This window comes from Epinephelus lanceolatus, chromosome 16 (assembly GCF_041903045.1).
Source record: "Epinephelus lanceolatus isolate andai-2023 chromosome 16, ASM4190304v1, whole genome shotgun sequence".
In the NCBI taxonomy this organism is placed as follows: domain Eukaryota; kingdom Metazoa; phylum Chordata; class Actinopteri; order Perciformes; family Serranidae; genus Epinephelus; species Epinephelus lanceolatus.
In genome coordinates this window covers 32,559,528-32,587,486 of record NC_135749.1, presented here as the reverse complement: position 1 = coordinate 32,587,486, position 27,959 = coordinate 32,559,528, and the positions used below count along the sequence as shown (strand labels likewise).

The 27,959-nt window shown below is 39.7% G+C and overlaps 1 protein-coding gene across 1 annotated transcript in view; it reads right to left on the bottom strand.

Annotated features, from left to right (window-relative positions):
- grin2da (glutamate receptor, ionotropic, N-methyl D-aspartate 2D, a) overlaps nucleotides 1-27,959 on the bottom strand; it is a 408,220-nt gene that overhangs the window by 62,430 nt on the left and 317,831 nt on the right. The window contains exons 11-12 of the mRNA XM_033636162.2: nucleotides 6,535-6,660; nucleotides 451-563 (exon numbers count right to left, since the gene is read on the bottom strand). Of these exons, the coding sequence (XP_033492053.1) occupies nucleotides 451-563; nucleotides 6,535-6,660 (239 nt within the window). The remainder of the gene's footprint in view (nucleotides 1-450; nucleotides 564-6,534; nucleotides 6,661-27,959) is intronic.

The window sequence follows — 27,959 nt, the reverse complement described above, 5'->3', positions numbered from 1 at the left end:
AGGACTACAAAATTTGGCTGCTTTACGGCATACGTCATATACCCCTCCTCTCTTTAAGTTAGACGTGGTTGTCAAGGCTGAAGCAACAAAGAAAAGGAAGAAGGTGAAGGTGTTGTCCAAGGAGACAAAGAAAAGAAAACGGGACAGCAATAAAAAAAGAGCTTGAACAAGGATTAATATTGTTAAGATTTTTGCGACAGTTGTACCAAACAATACAGTTTTTCGTCCGTAGGGGGACCCCGTGAGGTAAAAGAGCACAGTCCTCCATTGTGTTGCTTTAATGGCTATATTTTTCAGGTAAGGCAGGTATTTACCACATGGAGAAAATATAGTCATTTAAATGCTGCTGAAACAAGCTTAAATGGTCATCCAGCTCTCAAACAAATGAAACAATCAAGTGATCAGCCACTCAGTCAACGAATCAGCCAGTGAGTCAGGTCGAGTGATCACCATGATCTTGCTGGTGGTTCCTCTTGGATTCTCCACAGGCACAGAGTTGTTGAAGACCAGCGCCCACAGCAGCCAGACTGACTTCCCGATGGTGAACTTAGATCCACCTGACTCTGAGAAAGAGAGAGAGAAAGAGAGTGAGAGAGAGAGTAAAAAATAATCCAGTTTTAAGACGATAAATACAACGCATTCTCACTCCAACCTCGTCACATATCGAGATTTGGTCATGGACCTTCCATGTCGAGATAGACATGCAGGGTACCCTGGATGCATTGGTTGTTGATGTTCTGGGATGCCATGTCAAGTTCTGCATGTTACATGCATTGTGTGTTTTCACAATACACTTCCGTTTTTACAGGAAATGCACAGCTTTCATACAGTCTCTTTCAAAATAAACATTACATCGGTACAACGGCGCAAATTTACGTTTTTTCCTTCAACAACAAACATGCAGGGTTAGCCAACACACGCACGGATTTGGGTTGAGGCAACAAAAGCATGTGGTTGGGTTAACGGGAAAAAATGGGTTTGGCTTTACAGTCTCATGGGAAGTAAACACCTTCCTCCTGAGTGAAATTTAGTGGTTGTTGGACCCATCCACAACCCCTTCCACCCGCCCTATTCAGACTTCCACTTCCATAATGGTTGCTGTTGTCTCACCACGTTTCCCCTTGACACCACCCTGACACTGGTATTCACTGATCAAGAACTGGATTTTGACGACTTCAGAGTGAGACCGGGTTGATTAAGAACATTTCAACACACATGCTTAGTGATATTAAGTAAGTTTGGAATTTTGGTAGCATCAAATCTAATGCTAGAAAATGAGAACATGTTACAGTGCTACTGTTAAAATATAAGACATATGAAATATACCACAAGGCTAAACAATATGGACACCTAAATTATAACTATGTAATAGATCTAGGCTCTCTTCAAAGCCAGACTCCATTGACAAAAACAGTAACTATTTTGTTTGTGGTAACAGGCTAACTAAGTGATGGTTTCAGTGGTAGACCAGCAGTTCTTGTGTTTAGTGATACAAAATTACTGTTTTTGTCAATGGAGTCTGGCTTTGAAGAGAGTATAGATTAGTTCTACTTTTCATTATGTCACCCATGAGAAAGGCATGTCTGTTTGGGAAGTACAAAGCGTACGACTTGGATTATATTGCACGAATTATGTGAGAGTTTGTAAACAGATGTTTTGATATAGTTTTCCCGTTGTTAAACGCAGACCCATATGATTTCATCCATCCATTTTCATCCGCTTATCCGGGGTCGGGTCGCAGGGGCAGCAGGTCAAGAAAAGCACCCCAGACGCCCCTCTCCCCAGCGACGCTTTCCAGCTCCTCCTGGGGGACCCCAAGGTGTTCCCAAGTCAGATAACATATGTAGTCCCTCCAGGGGGTTCTGGGTCTGCCCCGGGGCCTCCTACCAATGGGACGTGCCTGGAACACTTCTAGCCGGGGGCGCTCAGGAGGCATCCTGATCAGATGCCCTAACCACCTCAACTGAACCCTTTCAATGCAAAGGAGCAACGGCTCTGCTCTAATTGCCGAAACGAGCTCCCTCCGGATGTCTGAGCTCCTCACCCTATCTCAAAGGCTGAGCCCAGCCACCCTACGGAGGAAACTCATTTTGGCTGCTTGTATCTGCAATCTCATTCTTTCAGTCACTGCCCAAAGCTCATGACCATAGGTGAGGGTTGGGATATAGATGGACCAGTAAATCGAAAGCTTCGCCTTCTGGCTCAGCTCCCTCTTCACCACAACGGTCTGGCGCAGCACCCGCATCACTGCAGAAGCCGCACCAAACCGCCTGTCAATCTCCCGCTCCATCCTACCCTCACTCGTGAACAAGACCTTGAAATACTTGAACTCCCTCGCTTGAGGCGGTAACTCTACCCCAACCCGGAGGGGGCAGTCCACTGGTTTCCAGCAGAGAACCGTGGCTTCAGATTTGGAGGTGTTTCAGTTCATCAAAAATTTCCTCTCATGTTTGAATTTTTTATTCACTGTGAAGGCATGCAAGAAAAAGTTTTCTTTACAAATTCAACATAAAGCAGAGTGAGTAATTGGTATACAAATAATCATTTTGTGAGTGAAGTGTTCCTTTAAGGTTTCCTCTAAATAGAACTACTGAGGCCAAGTCCAAACGGTAAACCAAAAATCAAGCAGATAGTACACAAAAGCTACATGATGTGCACATACTTTTTGCACCACATAGTGAATATTCATTATGATGTTGGCTTGTGGTGATAGCAGGGAAAAACTGCCCACAGTCATCTAAGAACTGTCTGATGTTGAAAATCCAAACAGGGGAGATAGAGCTATCGAAAGAGGGTAGAGGAAAGACCTGTATAGAGTTATCAAGGATTAAACCTGGCAGGAGACTCCCTTGTGTTGAATATAGAATCATTAAACTGTGAAGCCTCAGAAGAGGGAGAAGGATGAGAGACAAAGTAGAGTAGATAGAGGAATCGAGTTGCTTTTTAAAGATGAAAGGCAGCAGTGCATTTCTTACTGGAAAGAGTCATCATACTTTGAAGGTATAGATGGGATGGTGGAAGATACAGGGAGGGAATATGAGAGTTTGAAGAATCTACTGAGTTGTCAACTTTTCTGCAGTGAAACTGAATGTATCAATGAGAAGATGGAGGAAAATAAAAGAAAAGAAGATTTTATTAAAGCCAACTGCAGAATTCATTTACTTAACAGGTCATTAAAACTTTGAAAGCTCCAAAAGAGTTGAAAGGAAGGGTGAACATATTTCTCCCTCACTGTAACTGTGGTGGTAATTAACCCAAGCACCTGAATAAATGTTGGTATTATACGTTTCTGCAAACGACAGATATGTTACATTTGTACATTTCACGTGCAGCAAATATGTTGAAACTTTACATTTCTTTGCATGTCGATATTTAATTTCAAGTTGTGACAACGCTGTGGTTAACCCGTTGTTAAGTGTAGCCACAAAAACCATTTGGTTAAGATTAGGAAAACATCATATTTTAGATAAAATACCTGGAATGGTCTCTACGAACATGGCCGGATATCTCCCAGACTGTCATTAAAACACCTGCTTTTGTTGGTCTCAAACATTGGTCAGCTGCTATCACCATCATCTCCTCTTCTTGATGAAAACTCAGCTCATATACATGTAATCTGAACTTTGTCATATGTAACATAAATTTTCTGTGCTTTGAGCTGCTATGACGTGGATTTCCCCAGTGTGGGATCAATAAAGTTTTATCTTATCTTATCTTATTTAATGTATCCGTGACGTGCAGAAACATACAAGGCCAACATTTTATTCCCACAACTAAGCAGTAGTCATACAGACAGTTTTATCTAGTGAATGACTGCTGCTCTTTTATTTCTTCAGTAGGAAGTGGTCCAAAGCAAAACTCACTTGTGTCGTTTTGATGATTTTAATGCCACAAATGAAACTCCATTCTCTATTCAGTATGGAGTAGAGGCAGAAACCTGACATGCATTTCCCAAAACATGGAGAAATTATACTCTGACCTTTAGATGTATTCAATACTATGTTCATTTGTGACATCTGGGGACCATTTATGGCATTCAAGATCAAACGTCCACTCACTAACTTTTGCGCCACATTTTATGGCCCTCTTCTAGCGATCACTAGGTGGGAATGCTTCACACTTCAGTGATGGTCTTTGATGTCAGATGTGAATGCTCTCTTTGTTCTGCCATTTTAGATCCTATTATATGGAGACAATGTGTTGATATGTTTTTGAGTGTATGTAAACAGTAGGGATTAATTGGACCCATAAAGGAATACTTCAACTACAATATGATCATCATGAGGAAAATTTGTTTTTCTCACGTCTCCATTGTGAACGTAGAATCCAAAAATTCTTGATGAACTGGAGCAAAAGAGGACGACATTTCACAAAAGCAAATTTGTATCAAAACATCTGTTTATAAACTCTCACACAATGTGTGCAGTATAATCCAGATCTCATCTATTCAGTTGTATGCTAAGTATTTCTCAAACATGCATTTTAGCTAAAACCTTACTATTTAAAACACTTCCACATAAACCAGGGCTTCTTAAAGTTTAGATGGATCAGTGCCAATTTAGAGAGCCAGCATAATGATGAGGGCAGCACAGAAAGTTGTAGGATTTCTGATTGTTACATAATGGCATTTTGCTTTAAATTCTTTGAGCACTGAAGTCACCCAAACTGGTCTCATCCCAAAATTGTCAACAAAAGCTGTCCTTTCACATCGGCACAATATGTGGCTAGGTGCTGTCAGTGTCTAATGGTACCGGACGGTGTCAGGGGGGAAAGGCACAAGCAGAATTTAACTGCTTGTATACATGTGAACTTAAGCATTTAACGCAGAGTCGTAAGTGCTATATCGTAGGCAACTGGACTTGCTTGCGTTTCTTGAAGACGTTTCACCTCTCTTCTAAGAAGCGTCTTCAATTCTAAATGACTGGTACGACGTTGCAGGCTTTAAACCCTGCAGAGTCGTAGGGGTCACATGTGAGCTCTTAGTTTCAGAGTCCTTATGGTCACAATGTGAGTCGTTGACCCACCAGTGTGAGACAGTAACACACTGAGACAGAAGCTTGTCCACCCCATGGACAAAACACCCAGGCATAAGCAGAGTAATGTAGTGTATGCAGTTCAGTGCAGCCAGGAATGCACAGATCTATACATTGGGGAGACAAAACAACCACTCCACAAGCGCATGGCACAGCACAGCACAGGAGAGCCAGCTCCTCAGGTCAAGACTCAGCTGTCCACCTACATCTACAGGAGAAGGGACACTCCTTTGAGGACTGCAATGTGCACATCTTGGACAGGGAGAAAAGATGATTTGAAAGAGGAGTAAAAGAAGCCATCTACGTCAAACTGGGACAACCATCGTTAAACAGAGGAGGTGGCTTACGACACTACTTATCCCCCACCTACAATGCAGTCTTGGGAGCCCTCCCCAGATGACTTCACGCCCATTCACCCCTGGACCCTAACGACTCACATGGTGGCCAGATGGGTCAACGACTCACATTGTGACCTTGACGACTCTGAAACTAAGAGCTCACATGTGACCCCTACGACTCTGCAAGGGTTCCCACCCACACAGGGTTTAAAGCCTGCAACGTCGTACCAGTCATTTAGAACTGAAGAAGCCTCTTGGATGAGAGGTGAAACGTCTTCAAGAAACGCAAGCAAGTCCAGTTGCCTACGATATAGCACTTACGAATACCATGACCTGAATGACTGAGAATCTTCACTGACACTTAATGCGGAGGCTTGTCAGAAAAACATTTTCTCACAAATTAACTAACTGAATTTACCATGGGGTGATTAAATGATATTAAAATCATGATTATGTTGGTTAAGTATTCCTTTTGCATAATACATTTGAGGGTTAAGGTCTCGGGTGGTACACCCAGCCAGGAGAAGAGGACTGAAGCTGTGTGAGCTTCTCCAGTCTCTCCAAGCAAGTAATTAGACTTTTCATCCACTTACATATCCTGTCTGTCGAAGTTTTGTAGGATCAGAGGAATAGGTAAGTAGAATGGAAGATATGATTACATACAGTGTGTTTAGAAATGAAGTGAGACAGAAGCAGAGGCGAGAAGCAGTCATACCTGACAGCCATCGATGAACAAACACCTACCTGTCTCTCCACTTCTGTATAATTCCACTTGCGTCAATTCATTAGAAAGTGTTGAATAACATTTTCACATGACTATTAAAAATGAATGTAGCCGTACGGAGGAGCAGCCAGTAAACAGCTGGAATAAATGATGAACTGACAAGTACTGTGGAAATGTCAAAATCAACCACCACCGCGCCGTCAGTGTTTGTTTCATTTAGAATAAATAAGCTGGATCGTGGGTGTGGAGTGATTGTTTTGACTCATGTGCAGTGGAAAAAAGCAGGACTCTTTGCATAATTTGAGCAAACACCCTTCTCAAATCAGCCCCCCCTTCGCTTACATAACTGACGAAGTGACAAGTTGGTAATAATGTTGTGAAATGAGCAGTGGCAGCGGGTTGATTGGCGTGCCGACGCTGGAGTGACTCCATCTCTTACTCTTGGCGCTCTGCAGGCTGCGGTTGTATCCCACGGGGCTGAAGAACTCGAAGATGAAGACAGTGACAGCCACCACCGACAGGCACATCACAAACATCATCACCCACACCGCTGGGCTGTAGGGCTCTGCAACACACGCAAACACAGACACACACGTGCACATATCAGATGAAGTTTCTGAAGTTTGCCTGTCATCTGTAAAGTACCATTTTATCAAATGAGAAACTGCCTGTCATGACTGGACAATGGACAAATAAACCATGGCCTGAGCTTGTCTTTATAAAAACCTTTGCCACCCACTGCACCAGACCGGACCTAGCACATTGAGCGCCCAAGGCAAACGTCCCCTAGTGTCCCCCCTGGGCGGCACTCTATGTCAGCCATAGGAAGATCTACTACTACACTGCACCAACTTGTTGAGATGATATGATATATATATATATATATATATATATATATATATATATATATATATATATATGTATATATTTGTTTTTGTTTTTTTTTCTTTTGGGATCAATTAAGTTGATTGGTCTGAGTCATATTTTACAACCCTCAAGGTCAATTAGTGCTCCATCAAACAGCCCACTGACTGACTGAATGGAGAAACAGGAGTCCTGTGTCTTGTGCATTAGTTAGCACAGTATTTAACCCCTTGGAACACCCAGTGGTGCTGTGATGGTACAATGCAAACAGCAATGCAAACAGTGGATACGGTTACATGATGGCTTCTCATTCGTAATGAAATAAATCTGTATGGAATCATTCGGAACTCAAGTTTTTCCAGGTAGTCTACATGGGAAATATTCATTCCGAATGAGGGTTTACACGGGAGATCAGTTTAAAAGCCTTTATTCGGGACCACGCAAGGTTTGGGGCAGGGAAGGTTTCTGATTGGATAGGGGGCGGGGCGGATGTCATGTGTTTACGTTTACCGGAAGAAAACACTGTAGTCCTCGCTCCGGATAACAAGATGCTTGACGACGCCGTTCTTAGTGCCTTTTTCAGGCTTGTTTTGCTTATAGTCTTGAAGCAGCAGTACGACAACAACCTTGTTCTGCTAATGCTTCGTCTGTTGAGGAGGAGAAGGGAGGTAGAAGGTCGAAGAAGGGAGATAGAAGGCCGTGCTTTGGCGAATGGAAACCGGTTAGTGCAACGAGTCCGACTGCTCTATCTCAGCCCTTTGCCGCATGCCAGTCACGCGTGCTATATACGTCATCACGCCAGAAGGGCAAGGAAACGAGCATGCGCAGAAAGACTAGAATGAACTTAAAGAGGAATGAGTGTATACAAGTGTGAGAAATTCTTTCATTCGGAATTAGAAACGCAATATTCCAGCCCCTTACATCGGAATTAATTTTCAATCGCATTGGCCATTTTCATTCCAAATTAGATGTTTACAAGATCACTTTTAATAGGAATGAACTTTCATTCCGAATGAAAAGGGAATTAAACTGTCCATGTAAACGCACTCACTGTTTTTGTACTGAGTCTGGTAGCTGCATCTGCATGCCAATATTTTGCCTAACGATTATCTTTTTTGTCTGGTCTCAATGTGAAGTCATATTGTTATCATACGGTTCTGGAAATGGAAACACAATCAACCCCTGCACCATGGACATTTGCACAGAGTCATCTCAAAACACCACATAGGTTTGCACAATAATGGAGAAAGGCACGTGCAAAAGCTGTTTTTCTGTGCACAGCTATTTGCACCCTGTTGGGGGATCCACTTTACATTGATTTCACTCATGTTATCGTAATAGCTGGCTGTTATAAATTATGATTCAATTTGAATGGCAATTTTTTTTTCCAGCGTATATAAACAGTTACATTACAAGCATTAATGTCAGCATTAACGAAAGGGATGAGAGTGACAAAGGAAGCTGAAAGAGATTCTGTGAAAACAAACTAGATTCTGTGTACAGAGACTTTCTCAGCTGTTGGTCACACTGTCTTTACAACAAATACAAGCCACCAAGTGTGAACACTGTCACCTGTCTCTAGTCAGTGGTAAGGCATGTTCATTCATCTCTGATCTGTTACTTGGTACTCAATCTTGAAACCTATCGACTATTGGTCCGATGACGACAAGCCTCTGGGGGCAAGGGTCAATATTTCAGGCTAATCAATGTAGCCAGCAGATATCTGAGCCAACACCTCCTCTTCCGTGCACTGGTCATTTCGGCTAATCTCTACAAAGAGATAACCGCAAATCCTCTGCCACGATCGATATTATGTTCAGCATGGTTTCCCCACATTAAAAGTTCAATAATTAAATAAATAAAACACTGAAAAAGAAGCTGGGGGCAGATCTACTTTTCCTCGCTCATTGAGAATTTCTGGATCGGACTTTTGCCCTGCCCACCGCCACTGCTTGTGGTAGGTTTTGTTTTCTGTTTTCTTTTTTCCATGCTTGGTTGACTGGTGAAAGAGCAGCACACACTGACATGGCTAGCATGGCCATACATGTTTGAGCCTCAGTTAGACCCAGACTCAGATGAGGAGACTGTCGTGCACCAAAATCGGCGAGTAGCAGACATATCGGGATGATAAGTGTAGTTAGCATCTTTTATTTGTTTATGCTGTTTGTTAGATTGTTAGCTTGTAGGTTAACTAGCAGTGGCTAACACAGCTTTAGTGGTTGTGAAACAAACAATAATATCTGGGGGTTTTGGTGATAATGGAAAGAAGCCACAGGGTACAGTTTACATCCAGTGACTGCACACTCTACCATGTTTTCTGTTTAAACTTTCACTATGCTAATGTAACCAAGCGTTCTGGTAAATAATTAATAAAATAATAGATGGGACAGAAGACGGTCTAACAGCTCCAACAGCAACCACTGCCCTTCACATTTTTCTTCACACTTAATAAACTCTCACACATGTATGAGCCCCTAAGGCCATGTTTACACGATAACAATCTGCTGAAAACGGAATCATTTCTCATTTTCGTTTTTGAAAAAGTTCTGCGTTCAGGGGACAATGTTTTGATAACAATCACTGTGCACATGGAGCCGCAAAAATGTAAAAAGATAAATAAATAAAAATAAAAAACGCTGTAGTATACATACCAGGCCAGTAGTTGATATGACTTTGTAATAAAAGACACGCGCCTGCGCACATGTGCTTCCTTCTACAGAATGGTGATGTATAAACAAACAAAGTTTACAGTTTTCAGTTGAAATCGTTGTCGTATACACAGGACCTAAAACCGCGAAAATCAAGCCAAAACTTTTTCTGTTCTACGGCAACTCAAGAGGGACACATAATATAGACCAGTCTGTTACACTAATGTTAACTTTGCTCTCTCCACTGACAGGTCGAGGCATCAGGTTTCTTTGCAGGTGTTGTGTCGAAGTTGTACATCTAAATCTCAGATTTTAGGGAAGTGCACGGACTCAGTAGAGGAATGTAAAAACACCTCACTGTTGACAACCTGCAGGGATACAAGTCAGTATAGTCAAAGCACAATATTTTAGAGGCCATGAACATGAGAAAAACACATTTTGGGGTGGGAGCAGGCTTTATGTTATTTTGCTTTCAGAAATGAGTGTCATTCCTAAAGTGCATGACAAAGCAAACAAGCGTAGTAAACAGTAAAGGTAAAAGGCTCTGAGGGAAGACAGGAGGAGATTGTCTCTTCTCATCTCACTCTTCTGAAGAAATAGGTGTGAGTCTAACTGCGAGTGGAGAAAACGAGCAGATACTTCTGAGATTTGCCAAATTAGTGAGGGATTCTCTGCCGACACTAACAACAGCAGCAGTAGCAGCTGTAGCGCTAATCAAACAGCACCGGAGAGATGAGCTGAGCTGCTGGGTCGACTCATCAACACCTTCTTTTCTCAGTGTTACATCCAGACAGAGACTGTGTGCCAGCATACCAAAGAGCAACAAGCACTGTTTACATATGAGGCTTTTAGCTGACGCTCTCCTGCAGTGAGGAGCGCAGTAAGGGAGCAGGTGGAGAGGCTCGGGATTTATCCATTAAACTTACTGCCAGACAGGGTTAATATGCTTTTAAGGCTGGGCTGTCAGACTTCAGTGCCGTGAGGACTGAAAGGCTGCAGGTTTTATTTTCATCCAGGTTTGTCGCAGTGGACGATATCATGGTGCAGAGACCTGTGCCATTTTAATCACGCACCACTGAATTTTACTCTTTTTTTATGTTCAATTTCTTTTATCAGATCTTGGTAGAAACTCATCCACACAGAGATGTTGTTTCTCAAAAAATAAAAATCCTAAAATGATGTCTTCAACAATCATATTGAGGGGAATCACAAACACATATTAAAATCATAAAATAAAGAAGAAACACTGTTTAAAAGGAAAAAAATCAACACATCTAACAACCATCTGCAACCACCCCCATTGTTCAGTCAACTGAAACACACAGCCTCCCAGAAAAAAACACTTATATATCTATATATCAACTTCTAAGGACAGATAACAACAATTTCGCACCAATAAAAATAAATAAAGAGATTAAAAAAGAAAATCATAAAAGAAAGAGAAAGAACGCAAAGAAAAAACACACAACACAATTTTACTTCAGCAATAATGCAATTAAAAAATGACAGCTTTTATTTTGAAAAACTCTTCCTTTTCAGCAGGATTGATTGAAGACATTGTTTTTACTTTCAATCGTTTTTTATTAGATACTGGTATAAATTAAATATTAAATCATAAAATGTAATATAATGCCTCTGTAGCAGAAAGGAGGAAAAAAGGAAGACAAAAAACATTAAATTAAAAGAAAACTGATTACTTTAACAATGATGCAATAAAGACAAGCTTTAATTTTGAAAAACCCTGACTTTTCAACAGCATTCACACAAGTCACACAACATCATTGAATTTTGGTCTTTTTTAAAAAAAAATTTTCTTTCTCATCAAATAATGGTAGAAACATTTAAAAAATCCCATACTTATCCACACGAAGATAGATTTTTTTTTCTTAAAATGTGATGTCTTCAACATAAAAATAAGGAGAATCAAATATATATATATATATATATATATATATATATATATATATATATATATACATATCTCAATATTAAAATCAGAAAATATAATGCCTCTGTAGTCTGTACTAGAAAGAAGGAAGAAAAGGAAGAAGTAAAAATGTTAAATCAAGAGAAAACTAATGGCCTTTCACCTCTTTTACTTTTATAACAATGCAATAGAATAGAACTTTTACTTTGAAAAGCCCTGCCTTTTTAGCAGAATTCACTAAAGACACACAATATAATAAAATTTAGTTCTTTTTCTTATCTTATTTTATCTTTTTTATTATTAGATAGTGGTAGAAAGATTAAAAATCCTATCCTCATTCACACAAAGAGAGATTGTTTCTTTTTATCCTACAGCAACAATAAAACGAGTGGAATCAAGAACACCTTAATACTAAAATCAGAAAATATAATATAATGCTTCTGTCGTAAAAAGGAGGAATAGAGGAAGAAGAAAAAAAACATAAAAAACTAATGGTGTGCCAACTCTTGTACTTTAATAACAATGGAATAAAACAGAACTTGAATTTTGAAATGCCCTGACTTTTGAGCAGGATTTATTGAAGACACACAACATCACTAGATTTTGTTATTTCTTAATTTCACTAATCTTTTTAGATAGTGGTAGAAACATCAAAAAAATAAAATAAAATAAAATAAATATCCTTAACTCTCACACACAAATAGAGATTGTTTCTTTTTTTATATAAATCCTAAAATTTGATGTCTTCAACAATCATGAAGAGGGGAATCAAAAACATCTCAATATTAAAATAAGAAAACATGACATAATGCCTTTGTGTAGTAGAAAACTAATGGCCTGTCATCTCTTCTACGTCAATAGTAATGCAGTGAAAAAACAACAACTTTTATTTTGAAAAACCCTGACTTTTCAGCAGGATTCACTTAAGACACGTTGCTTGCATTAAGGATTATTAGTATATTGAAAAGACTGATGTCAAAAGCAACACAGTAAATGTGCCTGTAACTAGCAAAGTTTTATTTCGGGAACACAAGAAGTCAAGAACACAACAGGGATGGTACTCAAGTGCTGTGTGAATGTCTTGTGATGGACAGTAAAGCTTTTCTGGTTCTGGCTGTAGTCACCTGTAGCTAGGTGACTGGCAACAGAAATCGCCACTGTTTTTAAGCATGGTTTATGTTGTTGTTCTCTTTGTGTTTCAATATTGTGCTAGAGGCAAGGAACGGGTTGACAAGAACACTTATGTATAGAAACATATAAAAGGCTCTCCTGATGTTTGCACTGCTCAGAAATTTCCATCCACAAAGCTCAATACCAGTGGGTTGTTCAAGTGGACCCTTCTTATAGGCTCTGCTGTGTAAATTATCATCTTATTTTACTGAACACTCTCAGGGACTGTTCGTTACTTGTGAGAGGGGAGAGGGTGATACAAAAAGGGGGAAGTATGTCAAATATTTTTTTAGGCACTCTTGAGGGACTTATGTTTTAATTTTGGTCTAGGGAAGGGGCATACAACTTTTAATAGCTTTTATAAACATGCCTTCCAAACCCGCATGTTTTCTTAAAGAATCGTCAGAATAACATCATTAATCATATGGTGAAACTGTAAAAACAGAAATTATTGTTGGATTTCAAAATTTCTGACAGTACTTGGACACATCATGTACAAAAAAGGCGACCATCAGAAGAAAAACACATTACTAAACCTGAGCTTAGAATAGTGATATTTCATCAAAATCACTTTATTATACATTAAAAATTTGGCCAAAATTAAACTGTTTGCATGAACTGACATGACGAGTGGAAAACAGAGGCTTTGTTTCAACTCCACATCTTCAACTTTTAACTTTCAAACATCAAAGGAGCTCAAGGAAAAATGTTTATAGCTTCGGGAAGGGATAAAAAAAACAAACAAACAAAGAAACAAAACAAAAACATGAAGTCACATCCCTGCCACTTTTGTCCTCTGATAAGTAAAGAACAGTCCCCAATGTGTTCTAGTAAAATATAGCAGTGTTTGACAAGATTGAATTCATCTTATGAATTTTACACTGAGAGGTCTTTCTTATGTTTATCTCACCAGATTGATATACATGAGTGCAGCCCAATAAAACATCAGCACAGATTCAACAATGACTGTCAAGTTAAATCTGTCTGGCTGTCTTGAACTGTCTTCACAAAGCAATGATTTGCTGCAGGGCTCTTGTATTGAATCATATTAATTTGCACAGACACTTAATAAAGTGATAACTCACTAAAGTGTGCAGCAGACAGTTTGCCAAAAGAACTGCAGTGAACTACAGTATATGGCAGTGCACTAAGGCTATATTCACACTACAGGGCTTAAAGGTAATTTCCAGTCCTTTCCCCAGATCCAGTCTATCTATCTTGGCTGTTCATATTCTTGTTTGTAGTGGCCCATACCTGACATCAGTGTGAACAGATCTCTGCCCTGAAATGCCTCACATGCATCCAATCATGTCACACGTGCGTTGGAACAACACAAACAAAAATGTTACATATGGGAAAGAAGTATCTGGGGAAAACTTAATGACATGACAGTGCAATCTTCATCTACCACGTTATCGCCATAGTAGAAAGGTCCAATGACATAATTCTGCACGATAATTAGCCAAATACGTGTGTTTGGGAGAATGTGGGGCCTATCTTTGGAGAAATGGCTTTTTGGAGCAATGGGCATTTGTTTTTGGGATGAGGGCTGTCAGAGACTTGGGTTTCAAATTTTGTTGTGGCCGAACAGTGGTACTGCAGTTTCTGGTGTCTGTTGTGTGATGCCATTGGGCCAAAAAATACATACATTTTTAATGCCACTATTAAGATTTAATTCATCTGGTCTGATATCATTTGTAAAATCTCAAAGAGGTGCAAGGTCAAAATATTATATCCCCATTCAAGTTAACAGAGCATTAAACCAGAAGTAAGCTGCTCAGGGGAGCTTGGGCGTGCTTGGCCATGGTCTGCTGCCGTAAGTCTCTAGTGCGCCTGCTCTGTGGGTCCAATGATGTGGAAGCAGCGGCAATCATCCAGGTTATTTTATACCACAGAAATAGAGCTTTTTCCACTTCATGCATCTTCTGAGCAACTTTCTTAGAAATTAATGAGGGCCTGCCACCAATGCTGTCCAGGTCTCTTAATAGATCCATGGTTTCAATCCATTAGCTTTATTAGCAGCTTTTTCTGGTAGTTCAGTGGAAAGAGTGGTGTGCAGCCAAAAGAGGATTCATAAGTTCTGGGACCAGGATTAGGAGGTTTTCACGGAGGAACAATTCCTCCAAACCTTTAGGATGTAAGCAGGCTGCCTCCTTCAGAAAGCATCTGGCAGATGGGCTCTATTGGTAGGTGACCAGTAGTGATGGCCAAATGAAGCCTCATGAAGCATTTTCTTTATTTTATGAGCCCACTAGATGGCGTTTTTGGTTTAAAAAGGGAGGCTCAAAGAATGGCAATTCAGTGTATTTTCAATCTCTTGTTGAAAAAAAAAGCGCCATCTAGTGGGCTTATAAAATAAAGAAAATGCTCCATGAGGCTTCATTTGGCCATCACTAGTGGCCAGGGCAGCCTATAGCTGCAGTTTAGTCTCTCTTGAGTTTAGTCTCAAGAGACTGCTCCAAGACAGTATGGTGAGTGATCTGCTCCAGCACAGTGATGTGGAAAAACCATGGATGTATGGGAAAAACACACACAAATTCCAATATGATCATTCTGACTGTGGTCACACAGCTAGTGAACGGTATCTATCAGATTTAGGCCTTATTTATATGGATACCGATACAAATAAAAACAGATTTTTATTTATCCCGTATAAAAAAAATTCTGGGTTTACACGATCTGTTGTGAAAACGATATCCCTGTTTACGCGAAAACACAAAAACAGCAGCTTTTTGCTACAATTAGCATGCCAGGCCAGTAGGTGGCGATACGCCATATGTCAAACACCATAGAAGAACGTTCTGTGCATGCACAGTGATTTGTTCTCCTCTTGGCGCTAGTGATAAAAACAATGATAAACTACATTTTAACCTTATGTAGCATAGTTAGCTGCTATGGCTTAATAACATTGGGCACAGCAGATGTCTTTGTTCGGAGATGTAGCAGTGATGTTGATGCAGCAATGCTAAGTTCATTTGTAAGCTCGTAAGTAGTCCCAAAAGTGCTAACAAAATGTAAACAACCTGGCATATGTCCGCCATTGTTGTTGTGGTTCCCGGGCGCCTAATGGGCATGCGCGAACTGGGTTGCAACGTCATCATCTTCCAGAATCTCTGTCTGTCCTGTTTACACGTCTCCACAGAAATGGATTTTTTTTTTTTTTTTTTTTTTTTGGAAAATCTCCATTTTTGTCAAGAAAAAAGCCGGTTACATGTAGAAATATATGGAACCGTATAAACAGGCCCTTAAAGTGGGCAAGTTCTGATTGGGAAAAATCCGATATGTGTGTCCAAACCACTCTGAAAAAAAATCTAATCTGTGCCATATGAGCGCAAAAAAAATCAGATCAGGGCCACATTTCCTTGTAATGTGAATGTCGCCTATGTGGTTTAGTGTATCAGAAGAGTAACTGTTACATTTTGTGCTTTATTTGCCATTATGAAGTCTAAACAGTAAATGGTCATGTTGTAAAACCTGAAACACTATTTTGTAGTATAGACCTGCTCTTTAGAAGTGGCAGGGTGTGTTTTTGTTATATTTTTCTTACAACAAATGTTTGCATGTGTAGAGTGTTCTGCCAAGCTTCTCTTTCTCATAGTAATAAGTACAGCCTCAAGGGCGGTGATTTTAAATATGTGATTGTGTTCCAAAGTTTTAAGTCTTTTCCTAACCAAGGATTAAGGATTAAACAGAAAAGCTGTACGCTTTCTTTTGATTCAACAGGTCATCTTAGCTTGCATCTTAATACTTTACAAATTTTGCAAATAGTTAATGCTAATTTCATTTGAATTCACATTATTATTTTCACTGCTTTCATGGTAGGATGAGGCTTTTTAACTGCCTTAGCACTGGATTTATCTCCATGTGTATGTGTTTGCTCATTGAGAATGTTCTTGACAGCTGAAGTCTTGTTATAATTTTGTATCCCTTTAAAATTACTGTCTGTTGGATTGAATCAAGTGACATACTGCACATCTCTGTGGTGTAATCAAGATCGGCTCGGCAGTGGAAGTATGTAAATAAGCACATCATACACTGCAAACACTGAATGCTGCATTGGATTTATTGTCTGTTACTCTGACGGGCGAGCAGTGTAAAGCAGCTGCGTGTTGTTTTCAAAGTGCTGTCAGCCTTGTTTTATTCCTGCTTTATTTTGCATTCATGGACTCTTTCTCAGTGAGTCCCAATAGCTGTATATCCATTTTGGACAACAGTTCTTTTTATATATGCATATTTAACCAGGGAATGTCAAGAGAAGACATATGCTCGTTGTCAAGGATGCCCTCTTTAAAATTCACACCTGGGAGCTTTCAGGAACAACCACAGTCTGGTACTGGATGCCAGTGAGCAGATGGGGTTAAAGTTGGGGCTAATACGGTTTATGCCCCCTTATGCCCTTCCTCAAGGGCATTTAAGCAGCCATTTGCCACGTAAAGTGACGGCATTATTTATTCATTTTGCTTGCCAACATGCTCCCAGCAGGTACCAGGATTCAAACTGGTGACCTTCGTACTCCGAGCGCTGAGAGTAACAGAAAACTGGCTCGTGGAGAGGGACAAGCACACTGTGAACCTGAGAGCAGCTTGAGGGGGAACCAGAGAAGCACAGGACAAGGACACAGTGTTTATGACATGTCACTAGCCACATTTATATTAACATAATAATGTGATTATGGACAGTAATTACAGTGAGTATTCTCCAATTAAGACGAGTGAATGAATCCCATAAATATTCCAGGTTTCAAATGGAACATATGACAACATCTCCATACATCCCTCCTCTTTCTGTCTCAGTGCTTTCACTGCATGCACCTGAAGTGTTTATTATGCAAATATCATGTGCATATATTATGTCATCTAATTTACACATGGAATACAAGAAAATATGAAATTGGAATCTGGTCATAGCGCTTTATGAGGCACTGTTGAAACGGTTCAAATTTAGTTTCCTGAAGGATTTTGCTTTGTACGGTTTGTCATGTCTCTTTGTGACAAATATTTCCATTAAAGTTGAGTTGTTGTTTTTCTGGTAGCTCTATCACAGTACAACGTGTACAATGATGTTCACACAGAGAACAACTTGTTAAATGCTACCACTGCTGCTTGAAGCAAAGGGAGTTTGTACTTGAAAAAGCATTTTAATTGACAAACCAATGGACAATATAGTGAAGCATCTTATCAGTGGAAGATTGCGGGCATGTGTAGGACAGCTGGACTGCTATGGGAAGTGCAAAATGTGGTGAAAGCTGAGCGAGTACGGAGGCAAATAGGCGACAAAAGTATTTGCATTTCTAAGAGTCACTGTATACATAACAGTGAACTTTAGACACTACTTAAACAATACTTTTATTTTGGAAAAACCATGAATTTATTTATTCTGAATTCACATCTTTGATTAAAAAAATGAAAATTTCTTGAATTACAATTTCAAAAACTGAATTAGATTTTTTTTTTTTTTTTTCAAAATGCACATTGAAAAAAAATCAGCAAGTTGGAATTGAAAAAAAAAAAAAATCCACAAAAAAAAAAAAAAAAAGTTGAAAAACCTCCAAAAGAACATCAGGCAAATTTGTCAGGTCCATTTCAGATCCAAAAATTCAACTCAAAACCTTTCTTGGCTACTCAGAACAGATTTTTATTCAAATTCTGATCATTCAGCCATTGAAATTTTGAAATTTAATTTAATTTAAATTTAAAATTACAAATCAAGACAGTTCATATTTTAATTTAAAATAGGTGAATTTAAACCATCTTGCAAACCCTACCTCCTAACCCCTAGTCCCAGCACCCTTGCTCGGTCCATACCTATTTTTGAATTTGGCTTTCATTTTGATCTCAGCCACATATCTGTAAAGTTAGTGCACCACAAGCATTAAGTGAAGGGGCCAATGGCACCTTCGCTACTTCCTATACCCTTACTTCCTGGTGAGCTGCCACAATATATATTCCCTTTCCCACTATGCAAAAAAACCACCAAAACCTGCTATCATCTAAATTTTCATTGTAATGGGAAAGGTAACAATGGGCATACACACCTGAATCAAATGACTCTGCTTTAGTCCGAGGTCAGCTCTGGCTCTGATCAGCTTAGATGGAAGTGCAACACCCAAGTGAATACACTAATTTTAGCCCCTTTACCAGCAAGATGCAATGACACACTACCACAAGGTCTGTCTCCACCCAAGCAGCGCTCAAACATCATTCCAAATTAAGTTTACACTGAGTTTGACAGAGAGACTTATTAAGTAAGAGATATAAAAAAGAAGCAACCACAGTAACATTTTCACTGAGCTCCATGCTGCTTTCTACTGTTTACCAACCTGTTTTTCAGCTTGTCTGTGATGTCAAATGTGACACACCAAGTAAAAAAAAAAAAGACAAAAAAAAAAAAGTGCACACACAAAAATGTATACTCATCTGCTGCAGAACCATGTACACTCATTTTGGCTGAAAAGGGGAAAATTAATTTTAGTTTAAACTGACAATAAAATTCTATGGTTTCATATTGTGTGGTGTCGTGTAGCATCGTATATGTTGCATACAACCACACCAGGCAATAGCAAAATTCAGCTGCTACACATATTTATAACACAATATAATTCAAATTCTTTGCACTAGAATGTCAGATTTGGACCTGAATCCTTCAACAACACTACCAAACACCTATATGCATGGGTTTTCAGCTGATAAAAGTGGTTTGGGGATTTAGTGACTCTCAAAGTATTCAGCGGCTGTTAAAATTCAAAAACATATGTCACTCATTTGCTTCAATAATAGAGTCAAAGTTAGAATAAACACTTTACATGGATATAAATGTCTCTCAACAGTGCGATTATAATTGGAGTCCTCCACAAATCTCACTTCAAAACTACCTCCTATGACTAAGAATATTGGAGCGTATGGTGTTTGTCTGGGCTTTAAGCAAAGCCACTGTCTTTGCACCACAATTGCTTTTATCTGTTTCAGAACCTAAATGCAGCACTAAGCACTTAATAAAAATACACTTGTCAGGGAGAAAGACATACAGAATTACTGTCACTTTATCAAAACGTGTGAGACAAAATGTTCATTTTCACTCGTACTGTGTTTTTGAATGCCAAAAACTCAGAATATAATCACAGCAGCAGACAGTTTGAAACATATCAATACGTTTTTTATATGTTTAAGGTGATTCTATAAAGACTCTAATAGTTTGAAGGCTTCACATGTTTTATATCTTTGACCTGAGATCTGAGGCACCCCATGGTGTTCAGGGACCAGAGCGCTAACAGCAAATGAGAGAAGAGCAGATAGTGATACAGAGTCTGGCTGTCTGCCTCCTTTGTTGTTCCGATTAGATTCATGTTGAATCACATCAGTTCCTGTGAGATTAGAGGTTCTGCAGAATAATCTGTTGTCTGTTTGATCTTTATTTTACAAGGTGAGTCTATTAGGAGCAAATTTGTTCCTACAGACTCAGCATGACAAGAGCCAACACGCCTCTGGATGATGACATGTGGGAATGAGGAGAAAAGGTAATAATCATAACAATAAAAAATACAATAAATAAGAAAAACAAAGAGGAAATGATTATGTTAAGTGTTGTGAATGTAGTCTGGTATATTGTTGTACAAGAAAACAAATACTCTTTCGAGTGTCTCCAACATTAGAGAAGCATTGATCCACCATTTTTTATCACACATCATTGTCATCTATTATTTAATAAATAAATACATAAATAAAAAATGTACAACAAAAAACGTTATCTGAGAAAACACAGTTAGACACACTGGATGCTGGTTTGTTGTTTGGACTATTTTGTAAAATACACAAAGAAATGGAGAGATTAACTATTAAAATATCAACTTAAAAGATGATATGGGTCATGGGGGATTCATGTTTTAGGACTCTAGTCATATCGACAAAATGATATCTAAAATATTCTGATGCTATTATAGGGTTTCAGCAGATCCTCAAAGTCTTAAAGGGCATTGAATTAATCAATTTGAAAATAATTAATCTGATAATAATAGGTCCTAAAAGTCGTAAATCAATCTAGCAAAAGTCTTAAAAATACAAAGACATGGGAAGTAGAATTTTATTTATCATCTTTTCTGATGCTGCTTTGTAAAATCTCAGAATAGTTTATGAAATCTATTTTTCTTAAGAAATTTACCAAATGCCTCACGCATGACACAGATTAAGATATATCATATCTGGTTTCTGGCTGACATGCTAGGAGCAGAAGATACACTGTCGGCTAGCTAGCTGTTCCCTGGACGCAAATTAGCGTATCCTAGGATAGCACAAGAATGACCCGCCCTACTCTGTCTGTGATTGGCTAGTTCTTGTTGCCTTTGTTGTTTGGGTCTAGCCTGGAAATCCAGACTCAAATCTAGAAAGATTTTGAGTCTGGCCCTCACCGATACACCCTTCCTACCCAAGGGGCAGCACTAACTGAGGCATTTCAGATGCTGCCACACGCAATTGGATAGCACGATAGCCAATCAGAGCAAAAAACAAGGTGACGTATTCATTGCACTAAGCCCCATTTGTTTGCCGACCAGTGGGGCTAACTGATATATTATGGTTTTGCAATATCCCGTCGGCAAAACAGCAAAAACGTCCTTCCTGGAAGCGAAGGCGTCTAGGGCAGTTTTCTGTTCCTCTCTCAAGGAAAAAGATAAGTGTAGCTGGCTTAGCGTTTCTTCCAAAGCTAAATTGAATGGACGGGAACTGCCCATTGGTCAGACAGCCCATTGGTCCGACATCCCATTGTTCCGACCATATTAAACCCACTGTTCCGAAGTCCGTTCCGAAATCATTATGATGCCCTGTGGTTAAGGTCTGGTTAGGTGTAGGCACAAAAACCACTTGGTTAGGGTCAGGAAAAGATCATGGTGTGGGTTAAAATGAAAAAGAAAGTGACAAACACACAAGCTGTGAGCCTGCTTCGCCTCAAGCCTTTCCCAGCTGACCCAGAGCCGGTTGCGGCGCACCATCAAGGTAGAAACACGCCCACTGGGAGCCGTTCAGCACTGCAGACCATCCGACTAATGGGATGTCGGACCAATGGGCTGTCAGACAAATGACACGGAACCGAATGGACGCAGTCCTTCAGCAGCTGCCATCTTGGCTGTTTACTTTTCGACTCCTACGGTGCGGCACTGTCCTCATCATGTTACGTCATCCAAATTAGAATTTGCTAGGGGCGGGGCATCTGGATTTCCAGGTTAGTTTGGGACGGTAAAGTTTATGAAAAGAAGAGTGGGATTGGTTATGGTAAGAATGTCAGGGTAAGCTAGTCAGAGGCAGAGTAAGGTGGGCCTTTCTTTTGCTATTCTAAGATTCATAAATTCACAACCTGGATGACATACGGAAGAGCAAATTCAACAAAAAATGGCTACTTAATCATTTTGCAGCATGGCTGAAACCTGTACATGTCTATGCATACAAGGCTTGCTTTACTTTATGGAAAAAAGTTTTTCAAAGTCACAGTGGGAATTAATGCAGTAGAATCGCACATGCAGTGAGAAAGACAAAATCCCGAAAAAACTCAGCAACAAATGCCACGTATTTCCAAGTTTCATGAAAAAAACATGTTTTATGTTACAATAAACATTTGGACACATTTATTCCTAACCCTACATAACTGATGTTGGTTCATGGCAAAATTGATCTTGAATTTAACACTAAGTGGCATTCAAAAAGGAACCATGTGTTAAGAGTTGTCACTCATGTCTATCTACAAGCTCATAAAAGCAGGTTGTACAATGTTTGGTTTTGATACATCTGGGCTATTGCCCTGTAGTATGGTGCAGCGCAGCTAAACATGACCCGCAGAACCTTCAGATAGTTCAGAACTAATGCATGCTGGCTGAAAGCAGAGAAGCTGGTGTGTAGTGTTGAAACAGGGCTATTCTTGAGAACAGACAATCCAGCTAAGACCTAGTACAAGGACAAGCAACATTGGATAAGGCTGCTCTCCAGCAACCTTGAACTAACGCTTTAGAGAAGTGTTCCGTACAGTGAAACAATCTACCGTCGTTTATCAGAAAATCCCTCAATAGAATCAGCCTTAAAACCAGCTGAAAATATTCAGGAGGAATCATAGAAAGATTAAATGCCTTACTGAGTGATTCAGGGCTTACATAGATTTTGACGAGTATATAGTGTGGAAGTTTACTGTTCTGTTTTGTACTTTTGGTCTGAGCAGTTATGATAATTTTACTGCGGTGTGTATGTTGTGTGTCTTTGATTTATTTCCTATTTTATATGTATGTGCATATTTCTATGCAAATATGTAATGTAACTCTTACTTTTATTTATTCATATTATTGCATGATTTTATTTATTCATATTATCGCATGAAATTGTAGCATATGTTTTTCCTATGGACTCCCTCACAGGGATCTAAATAAATAAACAAATAAAACTCAGGCAAGATAGTTGAAAAACAAGTTAACACTATATTCTGACTCACCCAATAGGCTTTATTCATAGAAGACTTTATTTTTTTAAGATTATTTTTGGGCTTTTTGCCTTTAACGGACAGGACAGATTGAAATGGGGTGAGAGAGAGAGAGAGTGGGGGTTGACATGCAGCAAAGGGTTACAAGCCGGAGTCGAACCTGCGACTACTGCAGCGAGGCATCACCTCTGTACATGGAGCGCCGGCACTATCCACTACGCTACCGACGCCCCATAGAAAACATTTTAACACATACAGTAACAGTAGGAGAAGCCCATGCCTGAATAATGACAGGAATGATGACTGAATTGTATGTATCTGTTCTGTATCTGTATCTGTTTTAGATTCAAGGTCCTAGTATGGCTCACTGTGGCTCACTATCTAGGCTGACTTAAGACCATTCTGAATACTCTGTTTCCGACATGTTTTTCTACTTTCAAGACAAGCTGACGCCAGCTTGAGACACATTACTTGATACGGTCATCTACTCCAGGCTCGTTACTGCAAGTGTTTAGATCGCATAGCCTTCACTGCTATATGCTACATGCTAACATCAGGGAAAAATGTAACATTGGGTGTCAGTGTTGTTAATTTCTCCCCAATTTTGGATTATATTCCTGCTGGACCATGTCCGGTTGTGTTGGTATTGGTGATTTTTTTAATGGTAAAATTGCCACTATACTCCCTTACAGTCATTCCCAGGCTGCAAGTACACTGTAACATGTGACAACATTACTAACCTAACAGAAACATGTCATTTTGGTTGATGATGCTGTAAATTTCTCCTTGGTTTAGGGTAATACTTCTGCTGAAACATGTCTGGTTTTTGAGCATTTTGGTTTGAAAGCTTTTATTGGTGATTTTACGAGGTATAAATCACTGGAATCACTGGCCGCGGGCTCGAAACGTCACTGCATTAAAATCCCTCTAAACGGGAGCTGCCTGGTGTGCTGACTTATTTGTTTTCTACCTTGCCATATGTTTCTTCGGTCCAGCACTCACTCCATTGGACGCTGGTATGTGCATGTCTTTTGTGCTCATTCATTCATTTTCCATAACCGCTTATCCTGTTGGGGGTTGCAGGGGGGAGAGGCGGGTACACCCTGGACAGGTTGCCAGACTATCGCAGGGCTAACACATAGAGAGAGACAACCATTCAACCAACAACCAATCACTCTCACATTGACACCTATAGGCAATTTAGAGTCACCAGTTAAGCTAACCTGCATGTTAAACCCTTGCTGACACAGGGAGAACATGCAAACTCCACAGAGAGGGGCTTTCCCACCTCAGGTTTGAAGTAGGAACCCTCCTGTTGTGAGGTGACAATGCTAACCACTGCACCAATGTGAAAGAAGACTGACTGGGCTTTCCTGCAAATTTGCACAATTCCTATCTAAAAAGGGCTAATGATTGGTCGCCAAATTTTCAAACAAGGATGGTAAAAGTATGTAAAAGAGATCCCTGTGAGCAAAAACGTCATGCAGCATGCATGAATGTTCTGAATACGTTTTTTTTTTTTCTACTCAGGCTACAAGATGATGTCAGATTGTGACAGATTTTTTTGTGGTCATCTACTCCAGGCACGCTACTATCACTGTTAACATTACATAGTCTACACTACTAAATGTAGCGACATGCTAACATCAGGGAAACATGTACAGTAATCATGGTTGCTCATTTTACCCTGATTTCGGATCATAATATAATCATCATTTTGGATTAGAAGCTTTTTGTGGTGATCTTTCATGTGAGAAAGTGCCGCTATACTCTGTTACAGTCATTCCTCAATGACAAGTACAACGCTACCTGTAGCTACATGCTAACGTCAGGTAAACATGTAATCTTGGTTGTTGATGTTGTTAATTTCTTCCTGATTTCAGATCACATTCCTGCTGGAATCTTACTATTTCATGTGGGTGTGTCTGTTCCACGTTTTTCTCCTCACTGACTTGGTCAATCCATGTGAAATTTGGCACAGTGGTAGAGGCTCATGGGAGGATGCGAATGAAGCAATATTACATCAATTGGCCAAAGGGGGGCGCTATAGCAACCGATTGAAATTGCAAACTTTTAATGGGCATATCTCATGCCCCGTATGTCGTAGAGACATGAAACTTTGCACAGAGATGCCTCTCCTCATGAGGAACAAATTTGCCTCAAGAACCCACAACTTCCGGCAGAGATATTGGATAAAGGAGATACCCCACTGTAGGCTTATCCAATGTTAAGAAAATGGTTACTCTTCCTGTCTCCTAAGTGGGCGTGGTTAGCTCTCCCTCCAATAAGAGCCTGTTCTCCCTCACCCCCCCCCCCACCTCCCACACCACCGTGTTGAACAGAGGCTCTGTGGATGTCTGTGTATGCGGATCGAGAAGCAGGTGGAATGAAAATCAATTCTTCCTATTATTGCAGCCTATTGCTGCACAAAGCTTGGGCATTTTTTATTTATTACTAGCGGTAAATAACTGTTTGTAAGCTAACTGTGATTTTACTGCCTGTTTATCAAGATCACAAGATCTCGCGAGAACTTGTTTTCTGAGACGGACAGGGCTCAAACAAAGTTCATTTTCTCTTGATCTGTGCGGATGAAAAATGCAGCTTTAGTGTCAGAATGTTGGTAAGATGTGTGGCTTGTGGAAAATGAACCCAATATTTATTTTAGTGACTACAGGGCGAAAGAATTGACCATAAATTGTGATCACGTTCATTTTCCTCATTGACGACAATACATTCAGATCTGCCGCAAGTCTCCTACGGGGGCGTGGCAGTGACGTCACTGAATCAGGAAGTGAGCTGAGTGGGGTATCTCGCTTTATCCAATATCTCTGCTTCCGGTTATATAGATTTTCCGCCATTTTTAATTTTTTGAAAAACACTTCAAATAGATCGCTTCCTAGGAAGTTTGACCGATCTGCATGAAACTGGGTGAACATAATCTAGGGACCAATATCTAAAGTTCCCTCTTGGCAAAAGTTGGAAAACTTACTAAAACTGAGCTTCTATAAGGCAATGAATATTGCGGAGGGCGTGGCTCATCACATAAAGGTGTATAGCATCTCAAGGGTTTCACCGACTCAAGAAATTTAACTCTAATTGTCAACTGGGTGGCGCTATAACAACAGAAAAATGCTTAGAAATGACTAAAATGCAACCGATCGCTGTGGCTCCCCCTGTGGCCCAATGTTGTTGTTGTTTTTTCTAATTTCTGGTATGACTAAGTCATGGTATGGTATGCTGTACTCAATGGGTATGAACTAGTGTGTCTGATTGTGGAAATTTTCTTTCAGAAGTTTTTATTGGTGATTCATGGTAGAAAGTGCCACTATTCTCCATTATAGTCATTCCCTTGCTGTAAAAATGGTGGTATAGCAGAAACTCTTAGCAGAAACCCCAAATGCAAGAATGAGTCTGAAAATGAGCACAACAGGTCCCCTTCAATGTCGTTAGAAACACCTGTGCTTTTCTGCTATGACAAGTCAACATGTCTGCTGTGAAAAAGGCCTATGCCCTGGGGCTGGAGCCTTTTTTGATTAGTTATTTGTAAAAGGCGAAATTAATTTGTAAACTGATGACATCTGAACTCACTAGGTTTACATAATCCCTGAAGAATAGTGGTTCGGTTGTAGAGTTTTGCTGCTCTTTTGTTTTTAAAGGCTTTTATCTCTGAATGGCCAACATGAGTGACAGCAGTTACTGCAGCTGACCATCCTCTCCAACACACACACACACACACACACACACTCTCTCTCTCTCTCTCTCTCTCTCTCTCTCTCTCTCTCCCTTTATTTCTCCTCACTCCTCACTTCAATTTTCACGTCTCTCTTTACTGGTTTCCCTGACAGTTTAAGTGTTTGTTATCATCCAAGCTTAGACTTTGTGTCCTGCCTCACTCTCCAAGACTGTCTGGGTCTCTGTGTCTCTCTGTCTGTACATCTCATCTTTTACCGAGTGCGTAACGGTGTAAGAGGATTTAGTAAGCTAGAATTATCACAACTACTCTAATAAATAGATATGTAGCCTATAATGTTTCAATATAACTGCTCTATTAAAGAACAGTGCATTTCTAATGGTGAATGGGAAACCTCAGAGTGGATTTTAACCCATGTCATGGCCATAAAAGGTATTCAGAAAATGATTCTTCCAGTATTTCAAAATTAGAAGTAGTTTTATTCAGCCTAAATGAGTGAAGAAAGGATTAAATCATAAATCATACTATAAGTGAAATGAAGCAAGACTGGAGGGTGAAAGTGTGATGATGAAATGGTACTTTTTTACTAAGCAGTGTATCATAAGGGCTTTTTCTATACTGCAACCTCTATGTTGGATGTGGGAAAAAAATCATTTTGTTAACAAGTGTCTTGACTGCAGAACAGAACCAGACAGAATCATCAAACAACTGTCCAGTGGCAAAAAATACAATGTCACAGAATATCAAAGGGAGCCCAAAGACAAAGTCTTAAATATTTTAACAGCCATAGAAAATGTTTCCAGCTCCCAAAACGGACTGCTTCCAAGAGCTTGACAGAAGAGTATGTGACTGAAAATTGAAATGAAGGAACACATGGTATCAGAGTTGCTATTCAGACTATTATTCACCATTTAGTGATTGATTCTTATGAAAATGTGAGCATCATGGCGTGTATCCATTGATTGTAACTGCCTTGTTGGCTGCTCTTCTTACTATGTTGCAGTGTTTTTTCTCTCACTTCTTTCCTCCTTTCCTTCCTCTTCCTCATTCCTCTTGCAAAGCTACAGTATAGAGTCACTGTCAGCCCTGTGGCCCGGAGGTCTTAAGATAAAATG